The sequence below is a fragment of the Hippocampus bargibanti genome, linkage group LG12 (assembly GCF_051943395.1).
Source record: "Hippocampus bargibanti isolate YZ-2025 linkage group LG12, ASM5194339v1, whole genome shotgun sequence".
Taxonomy (NCBI): domain Eukaryota; kingdom Metazoa; phylum Chordata; class Actinopteri; order Syngnathiformes; family Syngnathidae; genus Hippocampus; species Hippocampus bargibanti.
In genome coordinates, this window is record NC_142745.1 from 10,130,624 (window position 1) to 10,154,623 (window position 24,000).

The window sequence follows — 24,000 nt, forward strand, 5'->3', positions numbered from 1 at the left end:
CACGATACTAAAAGTTCTCAGAGGTCGCCTTGCTTCTCATGTAGAAATTGACATGATAAAAAAGGAGTGACTGAATTGGACCGGGTGCGAAGTTCAACAACCGACAAATATACAATCTGAGCCATGCATTATTACATCTTCTCATCATCTCACAGAAGATGTTTGTTTCGGTCAATTTCTTACATGATGTTGCTGGAATTGTATGTGTTATAGCATGTGGTCACGAGTAAGCCATTCAAGGCGTCGTTTGACATAGTTTCTGTAAGAATCTATTTATTGTCTTTGCAATGTCTACTTCCTGGGCCTCATTAATGAAGACCGCTCTTTCAACGTAGTTCGTCACACATTTTACTGTCTTAAATTGTAACCAAGTCAGGAGGCTCTTTGCTAATCCTGTTGTTTTACTTGAAACTGTTTTCAATGGGAGTTAAAGGACAACTGACATCAGAAAAACGTTTTATAGCATCTAAAATACCCAAAACACGCAGTATGATATTTTACTCAAATGCAAAACACCAGTAAAAATGACTTAAAGTGTGCTTAAACTAGAAAAAATAGAAACCGGAATTGGCCAGTTTCAGAATGTCCCGCCCCCTTGTTCGTGGTGTCACGCCAAGACGTCTTGCCTTGCTCGAGAATCAAAACAATGGCTTCAGATTTGCTTTCTTGTTACTCATCCAGTTATGAATATGATTCAAATAGTTCTGAAGAGGAAAGCATACATGTTTGCAATCGATTTAAGACTTTATTCCGTGTCATTTTGAGGCAACAGTTTCATCGATATTGACTCTTATACTCCAGGTCCCGCAGAAAAGATTGTGAAGGCGTCCAGGTAGATTTCTGACCGTGGTCACAAACGATGGCTGAAATGTGATTGGTTAAATGCTTAAATACGAAACACATCTGGAATCAACATAACAGGGGAAAAGCAATGAAAGGAAGCTGAAAGACAACTTTGAATTATTTAATAAAAATTCATGGACAAAGTATCATTAACATACATCTGTGATTCAGATATTTTTAGGCTAGTAGAGAAGGCCTTGCAGTTCCTGACAGCCCGCCACAGGTGTAACGTACTGTGACATGTATAATAGTGTCATGGTTTGCGAGGTGGTGATGGTTGTGGAGGCAGGAAGTAGCAGCAGGTCGTATTTGACAAAGTGTATTAAAATAAAGTCAGCAGGAACAAAATCTAGAACATCAAAGTCATCCGAATAGAAAAGTACAAAGTATCAAAGAAAACCACGAGTAAAAATCTGCCAAGATGAAACAAACCTGACAGGGTGAAGCAAACACATACACAGTACAATGGAATGACCCGACCCCGAATGGTCGTGCTGGGAGTCCTTTTAACTCCCACTGATGAGGACGACCAACACCTGTGCAACTGAGGGCGGGGCCTTAGCCCTATCCGTTGGTCGCCAACCAGAACGTGACAGTCTGCCACGGATTAGAACGGCCAACACCTGTGCAGGTGCCGGCGGGGCCGACAGCGCCACCCGGTGGTCGCCAACCAGATCGTGACAAATAGAATATGTTTAATTATTTGATAGAATCTTACAGCGTGTCTCTGTTATCAGTTACAATGTGTCAACTTCCTTCGAAGTTTTAAAGTTTTGAGAGAACACGAAGATGTTTTATGTGCATAGCAATGTTCGTTTCGGTATTTGAAATTAAAACACAGGCTGCGTAGAACTGGAGTGTCCAACCCTGGTACTTGAGGGCATTTTTTTAGATGTTGCCTTTCTCTGGAGCACTTGATTCACCTGAATTAGAAAAAAAAGATAACCAAAATTACAATGAATGAAAATCAAAAATTATTAAAACCCCATGATCCAAGAGCATGGTTTACCTTTCCGTCGGCGCTGTTTATTTAGTTCATTGTACAGCTGCTACTTCTAGTTGGTTGCGTGACCGACTCCTTAGGCCCATTTGAGGACAGAGGCAGAAGCTCTCTTATGCATGGGTCATTGTCGGCGTCCATGACTCATTTGTTGCCATTTTAAATATTCGTGAGGCGAATCATCAAAGACACAAGATCAGACTACGAATCCAACTTGAATCTCATGACCATGCTTATATAAATGCATTTGAAAGAAAGGCCGCATTGTTGTTGTTTTTTTTTCCACTTAAGAAAGAGAACAGGTGAGCGCTTCTATTGGGATGTCCAAAATGCTGACACAGATGAACAGATTTTATAATATATCGTTGGTTTTAGAGGAATAAAAAGGCGTTGTGGCTAATATGTAGCGAAAACAGCCCATCGTCATCTGTGCTTTTGTCATGTGCCTTCTATTTTCCGCTTGTTAGCTCCTAGTTCTTTCCAGCCTTCTTATGAGACAAATTCTCACATTGGCAGGAAGTGATTTGCAGCTCCGAGCATGGTTTTGTCGGAGCATGTTGTATTCTAGGCGCCTCGCAGTGCAGATCAACCTTGATTCGCTCCCATTATCCTCCATCTCACGCCAGCGAGTGGCGCACATGGCCTGCTCGTGAGGACACCGACACATGTGATGAACAGCGACTGGATGTGTGACATGTCCGGCTTTAGATCACGGCGCAACCCAACTGCACCCATCCAGCGAATAGAACCCATACATATCGACAAAAATGCTGATTAGGTATTATTTGAAGTAGATTTTTGACTCTGGTGACAAATGATGGCTGAAATGTGATTGGCTAAATGCTTAAATACGAAAATACACGTCTGGAAGCAGCGCAACAGGGGAAAAGTAATGAAATGAGGCTGAAACACATTTTAAAATTATTTAATAAAAATTCATGGACAAACTATAATTCACATTAGTTTGTGATTCAGATATTTTTAGGCCAGCAGAGAAGGCTTTCCAGACCCTGATGGCCCACCACTGATTAGAGCCCAACTGTGAGCTAATTGTGCCACCGTGCTATCCACGATGACAACCAACATACCTGAAGCTATTTATTGCATGTTATTTGCATACCTGTCAACCTGCAAGACACTGTGGACCTTACTAATAGCTCAATTTTTCCTTACATACTGAGAAAAAAAAAACATACGGGTGTGGAATATGTGATTGTGCAATTTTATTCACAAAATTTCACATGTAAACATGAATACTTTTAACAAGTTACAACATATTTCTAGCAACAATCAAGTACAGTATGTTGTTTGTTGTAGAGCATTGCGGCTTTTTTGCTGTCGGCACATTGAATTTGTCCGCAGCAAAAAAATAATTTGAATTTGTGTTTTTACCATGTGTGATGTTTATAAAAAATATATGAATGATTTTACGGCGAAAGAAAACACTGTACTTTTTTTTAATTTAACTGATTTCAAAATAAAATTGTTTCTTCTGGAGACTTTTCCTACAAACTTGTTTTCTCGGTGGTCAGCTTCGCTTTTGACAAGTAGCAATATTTGTTACAATTAACATTACAGCTAATATTTAATGACGAAAACTGAAAGGAAAATATCTCAAAATTATATTTAACAATGTTTGTGTTTCCCTTACAAACGTTCTTTTATGCATCTAAAAAAGGGCACAAATCGTACAGAATACGGCAAAATATGGCCGGTTGACAGGTATGCGTAATATAGCTTTTTGAGGACTTTTTTTCCTGTTAGATCCAATATTAGCCGCTGTTGTTACTGGTGCTTCAGTCTAATCAACAGAGATTGCTGCAGCTATTAGATGTATTGTTGTCACAGCTATGCAATAAAACTGGAGTGTCTGAGACGGCGTTCAAGTTGGCAAGGGGCGACTTCACTCAGCTTTGAGCGCAACCGACCTCAAATAACATTTCCTCATGAGGCCCCTCGAGTCACCTGCATGGCTCCCATCATGTCTCCTTCATTAGATTACAACACAGTGACATGTCTCCTTTGTCATAATCACATATTTCCAACAAGGAAATGATTGATAATTCCAAGCAGATGTGAAGATGTTTCAACAAGTTGACAAGAATCTGCATATATATATATATATATATATATATATATATATATATATATATATATATATATATATATATATATATATATATATATATATATATATATATATATATATATATATATATATATATCTAGCCGTTTGAATTGCATGGTTTGGTAGAGCTCTTGTTCGTGGAAGACCGCCAAAAAAACATGCATTTTTATTATAATGTCCTGGTTTAAGAGTGTCAATTTATCACGGTTAGCATTCTCAATAGAGGAATGCTACATGTTGATATTTTAAGCAGATCTCCATTTCTCTTGGTTTATGTGGAGGTCTATTTATCACTTTCATATGAATGGAATTTACCCCTTGAGGACGACTATTGATTAGATAAAGTGGAAACTCAAACTTTTAAGTAAACCATGTGAAGTTTGGCCCTTTTGGAAGCACACCAACATTTTGGGCGTAAAATTCAGAATGCAACATTAATAGCGTCACAAAATCTCAGGCATCAATTTTGTTTTTACTGAGGGGATCAGGAGGAAAGTTTTCTTGTGCTACAGTAGCACCATCAAAATTATATTAACTCAGTCACTGCCATTCACGAATTTATTCGTGAGTTGAAAATATGACAGAGCGCCATTCCCGAAATGGTTCTTTCGTGCTTGGGTGCCGATAAAGCGTAGGCCGTGGCCTCTGGCAATGTTTTTTGTCCTTTCCACAGGGGGGGATCATTTCCATGTTAGCGCTCTGTTCCAGCTTCAGCTGTTGTCAAAGTGATATATAAGCCGCCCTCATTTCAAAATCATATAACCCCAGACCCATATAATTTAGGAATTAATTCTTTTTTTTCTGATTTCTCAGGTTTCTAACGCTGTATGGAATGTTTATGTAGTCCTAAAATTCAATATTCTGTGGGTTCTGGAATTCTAGGGACAATGACAAAAACCCTGGCACTGGACTGGACATATTTTTGCACGTCTGGCAGTGAATGAGTTAACAATGTTATTGCAACAAACTATTTCTGATTTGGCGTGATAGCACTTAGCGTGTCTGCCTTTGTGTCCACAGGGAGTATAAAATAGACCTTAACAACTTTCAATCTATGGCGGTATTCTTTATCAATGTATATTGTGATTGTGATATAAAAGGCAATTATTGTTTTCAACACATTGATTGCACTGACTTACACACAGAAGTGCAAGAAGCACGGAAATGAACTCCATTCATCCATGCTGAGTTGAAGCTCACACAGTAATATGCCAGACGTCATGGTCAATACAACATATAGTTTTTACATTTTCATGTTAACAGCGGTTACCTCCATTGGTGTGACAGCGAAGAAACGGAAACAATCTCGCCGCCCTTTTTATCTGTCTGCTCTCAAGCGCACAAGGAGATGCAACATCTTTTCATGGCGTCCCTTTTCTTCAATTTTGCTTTGTACTGAACAATACAAAGATAAAACATGACACCTACAAGCATGAAAAGAAACTTTGCTAATTTGCTGTGACGCAAATAAGAAGACGCAAACGTTTGAAGATGGAGATAAGATTGCAGAGTGTTTGTGAGCTCAAGAGGGAGGAAGATGAAAAAGAGCGGAAATAAGGGGGAAAAAACTCAGTCTCCCGCTAGTGGACACAATTCCACTATAAGACGATCCAAACCGGAGGAATGTTTGAAGAATTGATAAGCTTGAAAGGACCGTTGCTTATCAAGCTGTGAAATGTATAAGAGTGCTGTTTCCCATCTACTTCGCCTTATATTCAAGCGCTCAGCTTTGTAAAGTCATTATTATTATTATTATTATTATTATTATTATTATTATTATTATTATTATTATTATTATTATTATTATTATTATTGACTGTCATTCACGAATTTATTCGAGTATTGAAAATATGACGTAGAGCGCCATTTGCGAATTTGTTCTGGTTTTGTTTTTTTCATGCTTGGGTGCCGATAAAACCCTGGCCATGGCCTCTGGTAATGTTTATTTTCTCCACAAGGGGGCAGAATGTCATTTTTTTCCCCATATTAGCGCTTTGTTCCAGCTTCAGCTGTTGTTAAAGTGCTATATAAACCAATATGTATTGCATTGTATTTTGGACAGCCGCCCTCATTTCAAGCTCAGAAAACTCTAAACCCATATAATTCAGGAATTAACTCTTTTTTTTTCCAACAAAGAAGAGAGTCTAAGATTTGGAATGTTTATGTTGTTCTTAAACTCAATATTCTGTGGGTCTTGGAATTCAAGTGACAATGACAAAAACCCTGGCACGGGAGTGGACATATTTTTCCACGTCTGGCAGTGAATGAGCTATTATTATTATTATTATTATTATTATTATTATTATTATTATTATTTATGTATTTATGTATGTATTTATTTATTTGTTTATTATGTGAACACACTGTCCAACTTTGTTGACTGTTTCCAATCAAGAGTTGGAATAAAAACACTCACAAATTCTCAATTTGGACACTTAATTATCTAAAATCTGCCCTTCAAGGCCTGGAGAAATATGACCAAGCAAATGTTAATTATCATATATTAGCATTTACGGCTTTTTCTTTTCTGTTTTTTTTTTTTCTTCAAAGGAATTTAGAATGATATAGTAACCTAGATAAAAGATGACACAGCTCTTTGGGTGGGGGGGCGGCATAAAAAGACATAAACAGGCATTGGAAGGTGGTCTCCAACTACACATTGACAGCGTTTCTCTCTGATCGCCCTGGCAAACTGCGGTGGGCTGCCTGCGGTGGGCTGCCTGTGGTTCCATAATCAACCTACTTTGCATGCTGTCTATTCTTCACAAAGTCAAAGATTGAGCTTATGTGGTGTGCTGATTTCAAAGAAAATGAGAGGAAGCAAGTTGACTTTCTTCACACCCACAACGGTTCAAATGCCCCTTTCTAACTGTACCTGTCAATAAAAATACCCTAAATAAATGTGTGTGTTTTGGGCATTATTTAATGCCAAATTACATAATCAAAAAATGTATGTAAGATCTGAGTCTGTTTTAATGGAACAAAAAATTAATCAATACATTCTGCTATCTAGTTGAAGAATGTTACATAAGTCTTGATGGTAGCTATCACGGAAAGATGAACAAACATACATGATTTGTGACAAATACCGTATTTTTTGGTGTATAAATCGCACCCGTTTATACAGCACACACTCAATGAATGGTGTATTTCCAAACTTTTTCCATATATAATGCACACCGGAGTAGAAGTCACACCTACATGAAAAATGGAGGTGCGCCTTATATAATGTGAATGAAAAAAAAATCCAAATATAATATATATAATATGATTGATATATATAAATAAATAACCTTGATATATATATAGATATATATCAAGGTTTTCCAAATATACCACAGTATAAGACGCTACACAGTAGAGGCTGTAGTTACGCACAACTTCTACAGGAGAAAATTGAGTCGTGGCTGCTGACAGTAGTTGCCAGACCTGTTGTGGCTAAATATTACTTCACATATAAGGCGCACCGGCGTATATGGCACAGGGTCATCTTTTGAAAAAAAATCAAGGCTTTTGGGTGTGCCTTATACACCGGACAATACATTACTTTTCAGTATATTGAAAGCAACTTTACCCCGCCTGCCTTTACATTCCGTTATCGTACATCCAGTACTATAATACAAAAAGTACAGTAAAGTCTCATTATATCGATATCGGATATATCGATAGTCCCGGTTATATCGATACTATTTCTATGCACGCACGGAGAAAATTACATGCAAACAGGGTTGGATATATCGATAGTCCCGGTTATATCGATATTTTTTCGGACTCCCTTGAATATCGATATAACGAGACTTTACTGTAGTTTCTTTTTATCTTATTCATTGCATGAAGCTTCAAAACAAAAAGTAGGCCGCATGTATCTGTTGATTGCTTGTAAAACCAACATTAACTCGCCATGACAGCTCTGTTGTATGGTTGTCACATGATTGATGCCCCTGAACCCCCCACCACCCTTCTCTCTTTGGGCAACGCCGTCTGGAGGGTCAGGACGGGTGTCTCTTGCATCCTCCCCACCTCGGCTTACGCTACATCTGCATATGTGAAATTGCCATTTCACCCCCAGCACACTCCCCTAATTGTCGATGGCGAAAAATGTTTTGTGGAAATTTGCCCTCCACCAGGAGTGCCTGTGCACGGCAATTGCCTCATAAACAGTGTGTGTGTGTGTGTGTGTGTGTGTGTGTGTGTGTGTGTGTGTGTGTGTGTGTGTGTGTGTGTGTGTGTGTGTGTGTGTGTGTGTGTGTGTGTGTGTGTGTGTGTGTGTGTGTGCCCCATTAATTAGGTGTACCTGGTAATGATCGTGTGTGAATTATTTAACTACATTTAAATATCTTAAACATATTAAGACTTTATGTGAATAATGGATTTTTAAGCAAAATTGCCCATTTTACCTCATTCACTGCAATTCATGATTTTTTTCGGGAATTGAAAATATGAAGTAGAGCCCATTTCCAAATTTGATCGGATTTTGTTTTTTTCATGCTTGGGTGCCGATAAAGCACTGGCCATGGCCTCTGACAATGTTTTTTCTTTTCCACAAGGGGGCAGAATTTCCTTTTTTTCATGTTAGCGCTTTGTTCCCGCTTCAGCTGTTGTTAAAGCACTATATAAACCAATATGTATGTATTGCATTGTATTTTGGACAACTGCCCCCATTTCAAGCTCATACAACTCCAGACCCATATAATTTGGGAATTATCTCTTTTTTAATCGATAAAAGAAGAAAGTCTAAGGTTTCTTACACTGCATTGAATGTTTATGTCGTCTTAAAATTCAATATTCTATGGGTCCTAGAATTCAAGTGACAATGACAAAAACCCTGGCAATAGAGTGGACACATTTTTTTTGCACATGTGGCAGTGAATGAGTTAAATGGCACTGGAAAATAGTGAATTATACTTCCAAATAATATTACCAATGTGCAGTGTTTTCTTGTGTGCATGAAGGCTCTAATGTGATGGGGATGAAGATGATGATGATGATGATGATGATGATGATGATGATGATGATGATGATGGTGGTGGTCGTGCATGGTGGCAGTGGGCGCATAAAAAAAGTCCAGTGTGTGTGATTGGTCGGCGGCTCTCCAGGCTGAGCCCACTGGCTTTGAGTACAAAAAAAAGAAGAAGGCCTCGGCAGCCTATGGGAACACTCGTCTGCCTCCTCCCACGACGTGTGCACCAAAGTTGCCCACTTCAACTACTTCCACGCAACCAGCAGACCTTACATTCACGCCAAATGCACCAACAGGACAGGAGGGCCTGTTTTTTTTACAAACTCCCACCATCTTCATTCAAGCCTCGCGATAATTATTGTGTCTATTTATTTGGCTTTTTCTCCCCTTTTGAATTACTGACCGCCCTCACCCCACTCTCATCTTATGTGAACTTCGTGCGAACCCCATCTGGCATTGGAATTTTGCTGCATAGTTTTTCATTTTGAATATTTTTTTTAGCCCATTCTCCTACACCCCTTTAAGACATTTTGGACTTTGTGAGAGCAGCTTCCAGGCCTTTTTGTTTGTTTGTTTATTTTTTTGTGAGTGTGTGTAAGTGTGAGTGTGTGTGTGTGTGTGTGTGTGTGTGTGTGTGTGCTGCTGAGCGAGTAGCTGCAGGATGGCTACTTTACCCGGAACAGTGCCTCGGATGATGCGTCCCACGCCGGGTCAGAACTACCCTCGGACCGGTTTTCCCCTGGAAGGTGAGCGGACATGGAGATTTTTCTTTCAGGCGGGTTTGACAAATTGACGTGAAACTCACACGTTTGCAGTTATGAATACTGTACTGTAAATTAAAACAAGAAAGAAAGTAAACTGGACATTAAAAAAAAGACTATTTACATATTTCGGTATGTTTAGAACATTTTACGCCTGTCTATCAAGGTCACGTGCTTGATTGCAACACGTTTGTTTTTTAAAACCAACCCTTTCAAAAATAAATTAATTCTATTGAATATTTGACCATTTATGACATATCAATAAAGGCCATAAAACTTTTTTAATCCCGGTTTTGATAAATTAACACTGTATGTTTCACCCAAAAATATATAACAAAATACAGCCTACACAGACGTAAAATCTCAACTATTTACATTATTATTCGCAAAATACTAAAACAAAATACAATCACAATACAAATCTATTTGGAATGTTATTTCGTCTGTTATTCACGTCAATAATAAACTAATAATAACTGAATACGAAGAATTTATTTTATTTTTAAGCACCTTTCAAAACTGTCAATGACACTTTAATGTGAGGAATCACAAATGAATATTTTTCGGTCAGTGGCACGTGAATGATTATTATAAGTATATTTATTAATCATAATTATTATTATATAATAGAATTATCGAAATAATATATGGATTACAATTTCAAATAAACAATGTTCACTCGTCCTATATATTTTTTCTATCTTAAATCTTAAATTATTTATGAAACCATAACGATTATGTTCGATAATATTCATGTTTTCCAAATACTCGCATTTGAAACGACCACTAATGGCCATTTTTTTGTGTCGAAGCCATTACGTGTCGAAGACTCGTAAGCACCAATCATAATAAGTGTCGGTTTTAATAACATTAAAAGAAAGACGTTATCGCCACAAAAGAGGCAATCTAATTGTTAATTTGGAGACCATGAGGAGGATTCATGTGAAGACCACTTTTTTTATATTTGCATGCATTTGTGGCAATGGTTTTCCCATTAGGGCAGCGTTCGTGCTCAAGTGGCGAAGGAAAACACACGCGCACGCGCGCGCACACACACACACACACACACACACACACACACACACACACACACACACACACACACACACACACACACACACACACACACACACACACACACACACACACACACACACATTTCCACGGCGGGCGTCTGGCTTTGCAAGTTGCTCGTGGATTTTACTCGAGAGGGGCTCGCTGCCGCAAATGGCAAATAAGAAACGTTGGAGGATCACATCAATATTTGGATAGCATGACTAGGAATAATCAAGGTGGCAAAGTGTCATCCGCTTCTCTGGCTCTCCACTCGTGGCAAGTGCGTGGCGTGGGGCTCGGGTGCATGCGTGTAGCGTGACACGCCGAATCTGTGCCTAAAATTAACATTTGGGATGAAACAAGCGAGATGTTATTATTCGCTGTTGTTGTGCTGTTTCGTTTTTTATTTATTATTATTATTATTATTATTATTATTATTATTATTATTATTATTATTCAAGAGTATGTTATTTCCCCCACAGTTTCCACCCCACTGGGCCAGGGTCGGGTCAACCAGTTGGGCGGCGTGTTCATCAACGGGAGACCCCTACCCAACCACATCCGCCACAAGATCGTGGAGATGGCCCATCATGGCATCCGGCCGTGTGTCATCTCGCGACAACTGCGCGTCTCGCACGGCTGCGTGTCCAAAATTTTGTGCCGCTACCAGGAGACCGGCTCCATCCGCCCGGGGGCCATCGGGGGCAGCAAGCCCAGGGTGAGTGCATTCAGTGGACGCTATATTAAGTACACTTGCTACAATATCGCTAACACCTTAGCAACTAGTGACGTCACAATCGATCATCCATAGAGGTGTAATTAATACTGGGGATCAACCCTAAAAAACCACTGTTCGTTTTGTAATATTTTTCACGCATCTGTTAATTCATTTGCTTGTGTAATTGGTCTGTTGAGACCTACAAGAACAAATAGTCACATTCATGATGAATCTTATTACATCCTTATTACAACGTTCTTTGGCTTTTTATTTTTAGTTTTTGCTATTCGTGTACTATCGTATAGTCATTGGCCATAACGTTGGGTACATTTGCACAACGGGATACGTGCACGTCTACAATTAAATATGACACTGTGTTATCAATATATATATTGAATAAAGAAAATAAACGTTTTGATTACTTTATGCGCTATTTTTTTTGTATTGAACAATACACTGTTCAATATATATATTGCAAACTCATATATAATAGTTGTTACTGGATTCAGTCATCAGTGTAAATAATACTGTATATACACCCACACAATTTGTTAAAGCGCTATATCAATCAATATATATTGTCTTGCATTGTAATTTAAGAATCAAAGCAAAAAAATGTGTTCTGTAGGCATATGTGCATATTTCCCTTTATTGTAATGAACGATATCTGTGCATATTTTCATTTCCATGAACAAAAATATGTCATTGTGCATTACTTTAATGTTTAACTCAAATTTGAATTTTTAATTTCGAGGTAAAAATGGAAGTTGGGCCATACAACTAAATGTGGTTTTTAATGGGAAAATACTTTCCCACATTTTTAACAAAGAATACTATATATATACTATATATATTCTATAAGCAAAAAATAAAGAAATAAAACAAATAAAACAGATTTAAAACGTAAATAAACAAATACATATAATACATAATAAATACATACATAAATAATACATGAATAAACAAATAGCTGTACAAATTTATTAGGGTCAAACATCTTGTTTTCGTTGTGCTGAGTCTCATTGTTGCCGTAAATGTCAATCATTTATATTTTAAAATTGTATAGCTGGATAAATTACTTTTCTTAGCCCTCCCCCTCACACACAGACACACAAATAATTATTTTTTACAGTGTATGAATCCATATCCCACCATGAAATGTCTCCAATTAAATTGCTTCCCACCCCCCATGCCCCCATTTGTGCCCATGCAACTTGCAGCAGGTGGCCACTCCCGACGTCGAGAAGAGGATCGAGGAGTACAAGCGAGAGAACCCGGGCATGTTCAGCTGGGAGATCCGGGATAAGCTGCTGAAGGACGGGGTGTGCGACAGAAGCACAGTTCCTTCAGGTGAGGCTTCATCTGGTAAGCTGCAATTCTTCTTTTTTAATAACCTTATCATAGGAGCCTACAAGTGCAGCATCGCTTGTCGTCATAACTGATTCTTGAAAAGAAAAAAAGAGGAGAAAAAATAGAGCTGCAAAATATGATCTAGTGATGTTGTGGGTTAAAAAAAAACGGGGCTAATCACCCATTTACCTTCTTGTTGCCATTAGTGAGCTCCATCAGCCGCGTTTTGAGAGCCCGATTTGGCAAAAAAGATGACGAGGATGACTGTGATAAGAAGGATGAAGACGGAGAAAAGAAAACAAAGCATAGCATCGATGGCATCCTCGGTGATAAATGTAAGTTAGCAATCTTATGGGTCCCTTAATGGCTTCTCTATCCACCACTTGCATGTCTTGTCAGCCTCCTCCTGACTCGGAAAAGGGGAAAATTTGCCCCCAAAATTCGTCCAAATGCACTTCCTCCGAGGCGCCCTCGTGGGACTTGATTCCTTTGACTCCATTATTTATGAGGGCCTTGGCACGGAAGGTATTTAGCGGCAGGAAATTCATTTGTGTTGGCCAATTGCGCCCTCATTCATTCCACGGTCAGCCATTTATCGCGGTGTGTTGCTTTGACCCTCCTTGGCCCCCGCCCATTCCCTTTCAAAGAAACACCCCCCTCCTCTCCAAATGGCTGCTGACCCAAGGTCACATTTTCCCACTTGTTACTTTTGAATGGACGCTTAGTTGCTCGTTTATAGTTCATAAAAAAATATTCCATTGATAATATAGCTGCTTGTCCCCCCCCCTCCTCGTTACATTCGCAGTAAAATGCACTTAGGATACATTTATAGAGGAAGTCCACTTAAATTGAAAAACAAGGATCACATTTCACAAATTTACACGTGTAAATGTATATGCTTTTTAACAAAGTTAACTAAATAACATTGATTTAGAACAACAATTGCATAATTGAATTTCCATCAAAAATGCTCCGTAATGCTTGATAAACATGATCTGGAAATGCTTGATAGCCTGACTGATATTTTTATTTTTTGCACTGCAAAACAAGCCAATCTGTGGACAAAAGTAATGTAATGGCACTTATTTTAAATATAAATAATATAATTGGCACATTTTTTGTGTTTCTATGTTCTTTCCGGTCAAAAGGAGAAATCATTATTATATTTTGGAATGTTATTCATTGAAATAAAATGTGCTGGATAAAAATATTCTGATATGTATTTTAATTTTTAAAGATTTGTTGCGTTTTTTTTTCTAGTTACTCGTGCGTAATTTAGTGAACGTCTGAAAATTGGATTTGATACCAAAGCAGATAAATTACATTAAAATGTATTCCCTATTATAAAAACAGATATCATTATTTTTTTTTAAAGTGTAAGAAAAAAACTACAACTAGAATACTCAATAACGATATAAAATAACCTCAATTTATTTGTAAAAATCTTTAATGCAGATTATTATTCCATAGTCTGCCTATTCAATCGGTTTCACTCGTGCGTAATTACGCAAACCTAAATTGCGTACCTGGAACCTTTCACGGCTGGATTTCAATATCTGCGAATAACAACAAAGGCCATGCAACTACACCCTATCCCCTCCCCTTCAACTTGGAGATGACCCTAAACCCCCGCCCCCTCCCCCACCTTTCCATTGTTATTTTTTCCTTTTCCAAAAAGCAACATTTTTGTAATTTTATATATTAGACCCATGGGGTGGATTCATTTGATGGGGAGAAAAGTGCTCGCTATTTCCCGCCGACCCCCTCTAACCCCACCCCAGACCTTCCCGCGCTCCACCAGGCCACATTCTACTCCAAATGTCCACATGCACGCTTGACCAGGCGTATTTTCAGTTCTCAACGCCTGCTGGTTTGCGCATCCCCTTGCGAGAGAATGAGGTGGCTATAAAAAGCCGAGGAGATGTCTTTTTAATAAGAATCCTAATGTTAATACTTATTAGCGGGAAGCAGCGTTAGACGAGGCTCGACTGAATAGGTGACGACGTGTTCACACCGGCTGTAATCGCTGGCAGGCACGCTCACAAATGTATTTATCCCCAATCAGCCGCTCACTCCGGCGGCGCACGGCGAAGAGCTGCGCGCTGTAGCCGCCCCCCCCCTCTCTATGAGCGGAGAGGGGGCTTTCAAGCAGATTAAACGCAGCCTTTTATTTCTTTTCACTTTCATCTCAGAGCCGAGCTCACATCGTGCATGGTTCGCCCTGGGCGCAAAACATTTACGCAGACTCGTTTTTCCCCTCTATCCACTTCTCGCTCTCACTATTTTGTTTTTTGAGGAGAGAGGGGGTCGTCTCAAGATTTTAAATTGGTTTTATTTATTTATCCAGTTGTTTGTTGTGCGTGTTTCAGGGGTTACATCACGGATTTATCCCCAAAACTGTAATCTCGTGTTCATTAAAAATGGCGGCTGAAATTGTTAACCACATTATCGTCGTGTCATTCTCTTTTAATGACAGATCAGAGGGTGGGAAGCTGGGGCTATGCAAAATATGTTTTCCGGGGCTATTTGCAAGCCCAAATGTTATTGTTATGCATGAATCGCTAGAAAATATAAATCACGAAATGATCATAACACTAAGCAGGAAACAAGCACGATTTACGATACAGGTGGACAATGTCACAATACTCGAAAAACACAAAGACAAAGCACAGGCCTGTTTAATTCCTCAAAATGAGCTGCAATTTTAGTTTCATTTGTGTTTTAATGCAAAAAAAAAAAAATCACCAAATGTTTGTGATGTCATTTATATTGTACAGGTAGTTGTCTTTATTGCACAGCAGTGACTACATCAATAGAAAATAGCCTTAATTTACACCCTAAAAAAGACATACTGTGTATAATGATTGAAAAATATAATCCATATATTGTCTTTATTAGGTTAAAATACGAAAACAAATGTGTACTCGAATATATTGGGTCTATTTATGGCACTGATAAACATCCTTAGTAATCTATTGAGACCACAAATCTGACACGTGACTTCATGCAGCAAATAACTGCTAGCAATGTTTGTTTATTTTTTTTATATTGATTGGGGGTCTACAACAAAAATAAAAACGATACTAGTAGACTATAAATAAGAGTGACGTTATTGTTATAATAATAATAATAATAATAATAATAATAATAATAATAATAATAATAATAATTAGTAATAGTAGTGTTAATATATATGAATGTATAATGTTATTCCATAATAAATGTACATTATTATTATTAAAAATTATACGAATAACACTACTACTACTACTACTAACTAATAATACTACTACTACTACTAATAATAATAATAATAATAATAATAATAATAATAATACATTTAATTTATAAACACCTATCGAAACTCTCAATTACATGTTTTCCCCATATTCAATGATGAAATATGTAATACTTATAATTAAATGAATTGATTATTTTGCCATGGCCATCATAGTAATTTTTGTATAGGGCAGTATGTTTATATCATAGAGATGATTTTGTAAAAAAAATGGTACGTGGAAAGAAAGCATAATATTACAATGCCGTGAAGCAGAAAGTCGTTTTTATCATCATTGTTATTACTGTTATAATTATTTTTGCATGATGCACATCTGCCATTACGCGCAAGTGATGCACGCGACGACAGGCGATGGACACTCTAGCAAATCGCAGGGATTAGCAGAGGTCCTCAATCTAATTAAACAGATGCCAGGTGGGATTATTTCCCAGTTTGAGGGAGGGGAAGTGACAGAAAGGTGCGAAGGGTGGGCTGGGGAGCACACCAGCATGGTTGAAATTTAATTGGGGGGGGGGGGGGGGGGTGGCACAAACTAAGTATTATTTGATCGCGGGTTGGCCTTTTACGCACAAATGAACGTGTGCGTGGAGCTAGCTTCCTTTTTGTTAACGTCACAACATCGGCTGTATTTCTAATGAGTGAAGGGTGACGTGTGTGTGTTTGTGCGCGTGTGTTTGTGTGTGTGTGGTGGAGGGGAATGGGCACATCCAGGGGTTTTGGTGGTTGGGGGTATTGGAGCGTACTTCAAACAAATCCATCTGGAACATAGTGTGAGAGAGATTCAGTGAAAGTATGGGCGAGTTATTTAGCTATTAATAACGTTTTCTTTCCTCGGGCGCGAAGGAAGGAGAGAAAGAGAAACGAAAGAAGAGAGAGACAGAGAGAAGGAGCACAACTTTATCCTCGCGAGCTATTTGGCTTGGCTGGGAACGGAGAGGGGAGAGCACCCAAATGGTGGGCAGAGATAACATACCCATCATAGCGTCGACCCCGCGCTGTGCTTCAGTGCATTAAACTCGGATTAACCTCCCCTGGCCCCTGCGCACACACTCAAGTCACTTCGCACTGGAATTTACATTGCACCATGTGGTGACACCGGACCCCGAATAATCTCAATAATCATAAAAGCAGCAGCAGCAACAACAATATGGACAATAATACTAATAATAATACTAATAATAAGACTACTATACCACTACTACGAATAGTAATAATATAATAATAATAGTAACAACAATAATATGCCAATATAATAATAATAATAATAATAATAGTAATATGAATACATATAATAATATGATAAAAATAATAATAACAACAATAATAATAATAATAATAATAATAATAATAATAATAATAATCCTATAAGTAATTTACACAATACGATTCGATACGATTCTGAATATCTCTATGACAACGGTAATCAAGCCTACATTCACCAGTACACAAACTAAAATAAAAACAAGTAGTTTGCTCAGTATATTTCTTATTTCATCTTATATGGTTGCTTGTATTAAGTTCATCCTGTGTACTTGATATCTAATTTAAAACAGATTCTTATTTTACAGACAGTGTATTGTCGGACACTCTGACGAAGGCGGAAGTAGACGCCGAAACATGTCAGGTATTTGAACACCGACAATACACTGTCTGTAATATAAGAATCTGTTTTAAATTATATGGTTGCTGTTCCAATGTGATTATTCTGCGGAAGGGTACTTTGACTGTATTTTGGTTCATTTGAATAATGTCATACATCAGAGTTCAACATAGGGCATGTGTGCCAAAATGAGGCCAACAAGTGCATTTAGTGTGGCCCGCCGTGTGATTTGTGACAACAGATGACAACAATTTCACAAATGGTTATGAAAAAAAAAAAAAAGACATTTTTTGGGGGACGCTGCACCATATTTTTGGTAAATAAATCTGAATATAGTGCCTGGAGAACAGGTTTTGTCATTGCTTTCAATGAATGGTACTTTAATTTGGGGTGACAGCTACACATTTGCAGTGACATCTATTTATTAAAACAGTATTTTGGAAAAAAAGTGTCAGTATCTTGGGTCCAGTAAAGCATAAAAATGAAAGGAGCACTCGTGAGAAAGGAAGTGTGTGTGTGTGTGTGTGTGGGGGGGGGGGGGGGGGGGGGGCAGGGGGGGTTCAGGCTCACCGTACCCGGAGTGTCAGTTCAGCACCAGCGGCTTAAGCATCGACGGAAATATAAATCAAAAAAAATAAATAAAAAGGGGGAGCAGGCTTAGATTCCTTCTGCGCTGCCATTTGACTTTGATTGCATCACAAATATTCATGGGGGCACAAACACTCTACTGCCATTATCCCGGCTGACAGTGATACCTCTCAAGGCTGTCTATTAATTAAAGTGGCACGCTTACCATGTGGGACGACGACTAGAAGAAGAAGAAGAAGAAGAAAAAGGTCCCCCCCTTCAATCTCTTGTGGTTTCTTTGCATGCAAAGAGCCAATCTTCCCTCCCTGGCTTCTTGTGGGAAATTTAAAAAGTGTACACAGAGGAAGACATGGGGATTTCTAGCTCATTTCTATAAAGAGCCTTTTATAATCCTTTCCTGCTTAATAACTTAAAGGGATTCAATTTCTCCCCTCGTCGACGGGGTAGGGGAAGTGGCTTGTGATTTCGTATTGTCGGCAAGCACTTGAAGGTTAACACTTCTTGCTCCCAAAGAGCGCAACAAAACACGTTTCTGTGATGTCACCAGACTATCATGTTGAACTCATTTACTGCCATTCACAAATTGAACAAACATGCGGATCAAACCTCTCAAGATGGAGGACACTGATTTGCTGTGGCGAACCCTTGAAGGGAAAAGCCGAAAGGAAAAGAAGAGAACTCTTTTTTTCTAATGAAAGAAGTCAATCTAATATTTCTAACGTTGTACTGAATGTTTATGTAGTCCTAAAACTCAATATTCTCTGGGTACTGAAATTCGAGTGACAATGACAAAAACCTTGGCACTGGAGTGGACACATTTTTGCACATCATCTTGCAGCGAATGAGTTAAGAGCATCGTTTTATTGACCAAAATTTAATTGGTACACTCCCCACGGAGTAGCTTCAGTTGTTGTTTAAGCGCTATATTAGCCAGTATGTTCTGCATTGTATTTTGGACATCTGCCTTCATTTCAAGCCCATATAACTCCAGACTAATATGACTTAGGAATTAACTCTTTTTAGGATGAAAGCAGAGCGTCTAGGGTTTCTAACGCTGGACTGAATGTTTATGTAGACCTAAAATTCACAATTCTGTGGCTTCTGAAATTCAAGTGACAATGACAAAAACCCTGGCACTGTAGGGCACACATTTTTGCACATCATCTGGCAGTGAATGAGTTAACAGCATCTTTTTTATTGACTAAAATTCAATTGGAACACTCCCCATGGAGTAGTGTGTTTGGGGTCTTCACGCCATGTGAGACCAATTAAATAGGAAGTGACGCCCCCTCCAGGTATCCTGTCGCAAAACAAAATAAGCCTGTGTGTGATTTCCTTTCCAATTTCTTACTAAATGCATGATGAACTTCCCGACCTGCTCTTCTTGCCATGGTCTAAATAACCATCGTATTTGTCCTCCATAAGAACCCTAACCAGCTGACAGGCAGGGTACCAATCGCTCGGCGCATAATCGACAAACAACCACTCACATTCGCACCTGTGGACAATTTAAAGTCTTCAGTGAACCCAACACGCTTGTTTTGGAATGTCAGAGGAAGCCGTCCGGGAGAAACACGCTAACGCCACACAGGAAGGCCAGAGGCAAGATTCGAACCCACAACCTTAGAACTGTGATAGAAATGTACAAACCGCTTTGTCAACACATATCGTGTCCAGCAAGGGGCTTTCATTTTAACGATTATGGGGGAAGGGAAAAAACACTCAGTCGAGCAGTGTGGAGCTATGGAGTAACAGCATTATGTTACGGTGCCTTAATATATATTACTTAAAGCCGTCCTCAAAAACGTGAACGGACTCAAGCAGATTTCTAACGTCCTGGTTAAATACATTAAATTAGGACTACAATCACAAGTTAGCCAAATACACAAAATAATAGAAAATAAGAGAAAATACACACTATAAAATTTAGAGGGACTAGCAGTAATTAGCATCTGCTCACCCGCAGAAAAACGTAACCTAGCTGTGAGTGTAAAGTGTCCTTGAGAGCTTTGAAAGGTGCTTAGAAATTAAATTTATTATTATTAACGGAATGTCTAAAATCACTCGTGTTTTTGTTTCATGAAAATATTTTTATAAATATTCATCAATACAGATTAACTCATTCCCTGCCAGACGTGCAAAAACATATCCACTCCAGTGCTAGGGTTTTTATAAAAATAATAACACATTTCATATATAAGCGCCTTTCAAAACTCTCAAGGACACTTTACGGTCACAGGATATTTTGTCATTGTCACTCAAATTCACATCATATTGAGTTGTAAGACCACATAAACATTCAATGCTGCGTAAGAAACCTTAAACTCACTTCTTTCATCAGGAAAAAAAAAGAGTTAATTCCTAAATTATATGGGTCTGGAGTAATATGAGCTTGAAATGAGGGTGGCTGTCTAAAATACAATGCAATACATACATATTGGTTGACAAAGCGCTTTTACAACATCTGAAGCTGGAACAAAACGCTAACATGGAAAAAAGGGAAACACTGCCCCATTGTGGAAGGGAAAAAACATTGCCAGAGGCCATGGCCAGTGCTTTATGGGCACCAAAAAAAGACAAGAAAAAAAAACAGAACTAATTCTTGAATGGGAAATATAGTACGTAATAAGAAAATAATAATAATAATAATAATAATAATAATAATAATAATACATATAATTTCTAAGCGCCTTTCAAAACTCTCAAGGACACTTTACAGTCACAGGATATTTTTTTCTGCAGGTGAGCAGCGGCAGCCACACGCGCCAGCATTCACTCCACCCGGAAGTAAAAAATTATAAAAGTATAAGGCCGTCATATTTTATTATTCTTCACCCATGAAATAGGCAAATATTAACCAAAAACTTTAAATGCTATTTAAAAATTAGCCAGGGTGTTCTTCTTCATGTCACATTCCCATTGCGACTGAATCAACAGCGCCTCCACTGGCCACATCCAAGCAGTGCATGAAATTAATCAGCAATCAAATCATCATATATTTTGAATTCATCGTAAAATGAATCAAATATTATGATCAACTCACGAATCTGTCCGAAAATGTTCCTTGTACATCACTTTGATGCAGATGCGTCAGCCACTGATGCAATAATCCACACACACTTGAGCTACAATTCAAGACTTGTTTCAAGTCTACAAAAATAGTCATTTTGATTGTCGCTGTGAAAAAGCTATGAATTCATCAAGGCGCCTGTTATTGTGGGTTGCAAGTCTTGCGTCACACGATCTGTTTCTAATATTTTGGGCAGCTTATTGAGGCCCCATGAGAGGGACATGATATTAGAAACAGCTCCGAGTAGGATTCTGTCAGCTTCCCCCTGCCGCCAAGCCTTCCATCTCGCCTCCTCGGAGGCGTTTAATCGTCGGCCGTTTTGTTAGCGTTGATGTTTAATTGGCTGTGAGAAGATGAATGAGGCTGACAGGAATCAGCTGTCCACACCATCCCTTGTGGCTCCGACTCGGAAATCATAACCTGAGCGGCTTTTCCTCCCGCGAAAGCGGCTCGTTGAACTTGTCACATCTAATTAGGGTGTTCCAGAGCGCTGGGAGCATCGGTGGGAAACAGTAGGCGGCATGGTTTGGGGCCAGCCAAAAAGCTAGTTTTGGGTCAGATGGTGGTGGGGAATGGAAGCAGGGGGGGGGGGGGGGGGGCGTTTTTGAATTGGACCACAGTGGGCTTTTATTTAAAAGCTTTTCTCGTCCGCTTTATTGGCTTTTACATCAATTACGGGTGTGCGGCTGCCAGCGGGAGAAAAGGGTGGCGTTGCATGCAGTGGAGTCTTGTTTTAATTGACTATGAAATTAATTAAAGCAGATGTCCATGAAAGACTTTTAACTCATGAACTGCCAGATGATGTGCAAAAATGCGTTCGCTCCAGTGCCAGGGTTTTTGTCATTGTCACTTGAATTCCAGGACCGACAGAATATAGAGTTTTGGGACTACATAAATATTCTGTACAGCGTTAGAAACCTTAGACTCTCTTCTTTCATCAGAAAAAAGAGTTAATTCCAAAGTTATATGAATCTGGAGTTATGAACTTGAAATGAGGGTGGCTGTCCAAAATACAATACAATACGATGCATATTGGTTTATATAGCGCTTGAACAACAGCTGAAAATACTCCATGGGAAGTGTTTGAAAAAAAAAAGAAAATTGAATTTTAGTCAATAAAACGATGTTATTAACTCATTCAGTGCCAGTGGAGTCTTGTTTTAATTGACTATGAAATTAATTAAAGCAGATGTCTATTAAAGACTTTGACCTCGTTAACTGCCAGATGATGTACAAACGTGGCCACTCCAGTGCCAGGGTTTTTGTCATTGTCACTTGAATTCCAGTATCTACAGAATATTGAATTTTAGGACGACATAATAATATAATAATAATACATTTCATTTCACATAAACATTCAATACAGCGTTAGAAACCTTAGACTCTCTTCTTTCATGAGAAATAAATAGTTAATTCCTAAATTATATGAATCTGGAGTTATATATGCTTGAAATGAGGGAGGCTGTCCAAAATATAATGAAATACATACATATCGCTTTAACAACAGCTGAAGCTGGAACAAATCGCGATCATGGAAAAAAAGGGAAATGGTGCCCCCCTTGTGGAAGGGAAAAAACATTGGCAGATGTCTGGCCAGCGCTTTATCGGCACCCAAGCAAGAAAAAAAACAAGTTAATTCGGGTATAGTGCTCTATGTACTCTTTCAATTCCCGAATTAATTTGTGAATGGCAGTGAATGAGTTAACATTGCAGCAAAAAATGACACTTTATGCCACTGGTGTTAAAGTCAAGGCCCGGGGGCCAAATCTGGCCCGCCACTTCATATTATTCGGCCCGTGAAAGCAAATCACACTTCCATGATGCTTGCTAAAGTCCAAAACAAAATTTCAAGTTGTCACATATATGTACTGCAATAATAGTCATTATTTTTTACTTCAAATTTAAAAACTAGTTGTTCATTTAATTGTTGTGCGATCTATATGTAAAATGTGAAAGGGATGAAACATTGTCATGACAAAAAATGACTTTGACACCCTTGCTTTATAGACATTCTGTCACCAGAACCGACAACAACTATTATTTTTGGTCTTTTTATTTTTACACAATAAGACCAAAATGACAAACTGCTTTGGTTGTTTTGCTTTTTTTTTGCTTCTTTGTATCATTCTAATGCCACATATTTTGTTAAGGAGTCTGGTGATGTGTGATTTGCCCTCAAACTACAAATTCTCAGAACTCAGCCTCACAAGGTCAGCGCACGTGATAAAAGCCACACCCAGAGGGGGAAAAATTAGTCAGCCTCTTTTTGCTAAATCATATCATTTTCCCAAAAATGTTATTTTCTTGAGCAGTTTATGTTGTGGGTAAAAAAACATTCACCAGTTTCATTGTCTTCCTTCTCCATTTCAATAAGTTCCATTTTGTTTCTTTTTATGGGTGAATACTTATTTTCTTTCTTGTATTATGGTTAAGAAAAAAAAAGGGTCGTGTGATGTCTGACAGCCTCCTCTCACCATTGTTGTGTGCCGGGTGGAGAGAAAAGAGGTGGGGAGGAAAGAAAAGGACCTTTCTGTTATTTTCCGTCTTGAATCTTGCATTCAGCCAAGTTGATGAACTCCTCCAAAAAGTTTATTAAGGGGAGCAAAACAATAGGAACCAAAGCCTTTG

At 38.5% G+C, this 24,000-nt stretch overlaps 1 protein-coding gene across 2 annotated transcripts in view; it reads left to right on the forward strand.

Moving 5' to 3' along the window:
• The first annotated feature begins 9,187 nt into the window (after positions 1-9,187).
• The window catches only part of pax7a (paired box 7a), a 74,327-nt gene continuing 59,514 nt past the window's right edge, over positions 9,188-24,000 (forward strand). Inside the window, exons 1-4 of one of the 2 annotated variants that reach the window (XM_089009707.1) lie at positions 9,188-9,677; positions 11,231-11,466; positions 12,687-12,831; positions 13,023-13,151. In XM_089009707.1, the coding sequence (XP_088865833.1) occupies positions 9,593-9,677; positions 11,231-11,466; positions 12,687-12,831; positions 13,023-13,151 (595 nt within the window). In that variant the 5' untranslated portion in view covers positions 9,188-9,592. The remainder of the gene's footprint in view (positions 9,678-11,230; positions 11,467-12,686; positions 12,832-13,022; positions 13,152-24,000) is intronic. The other variant, XM_089009709.1, reaches the window with a different exon arrangement.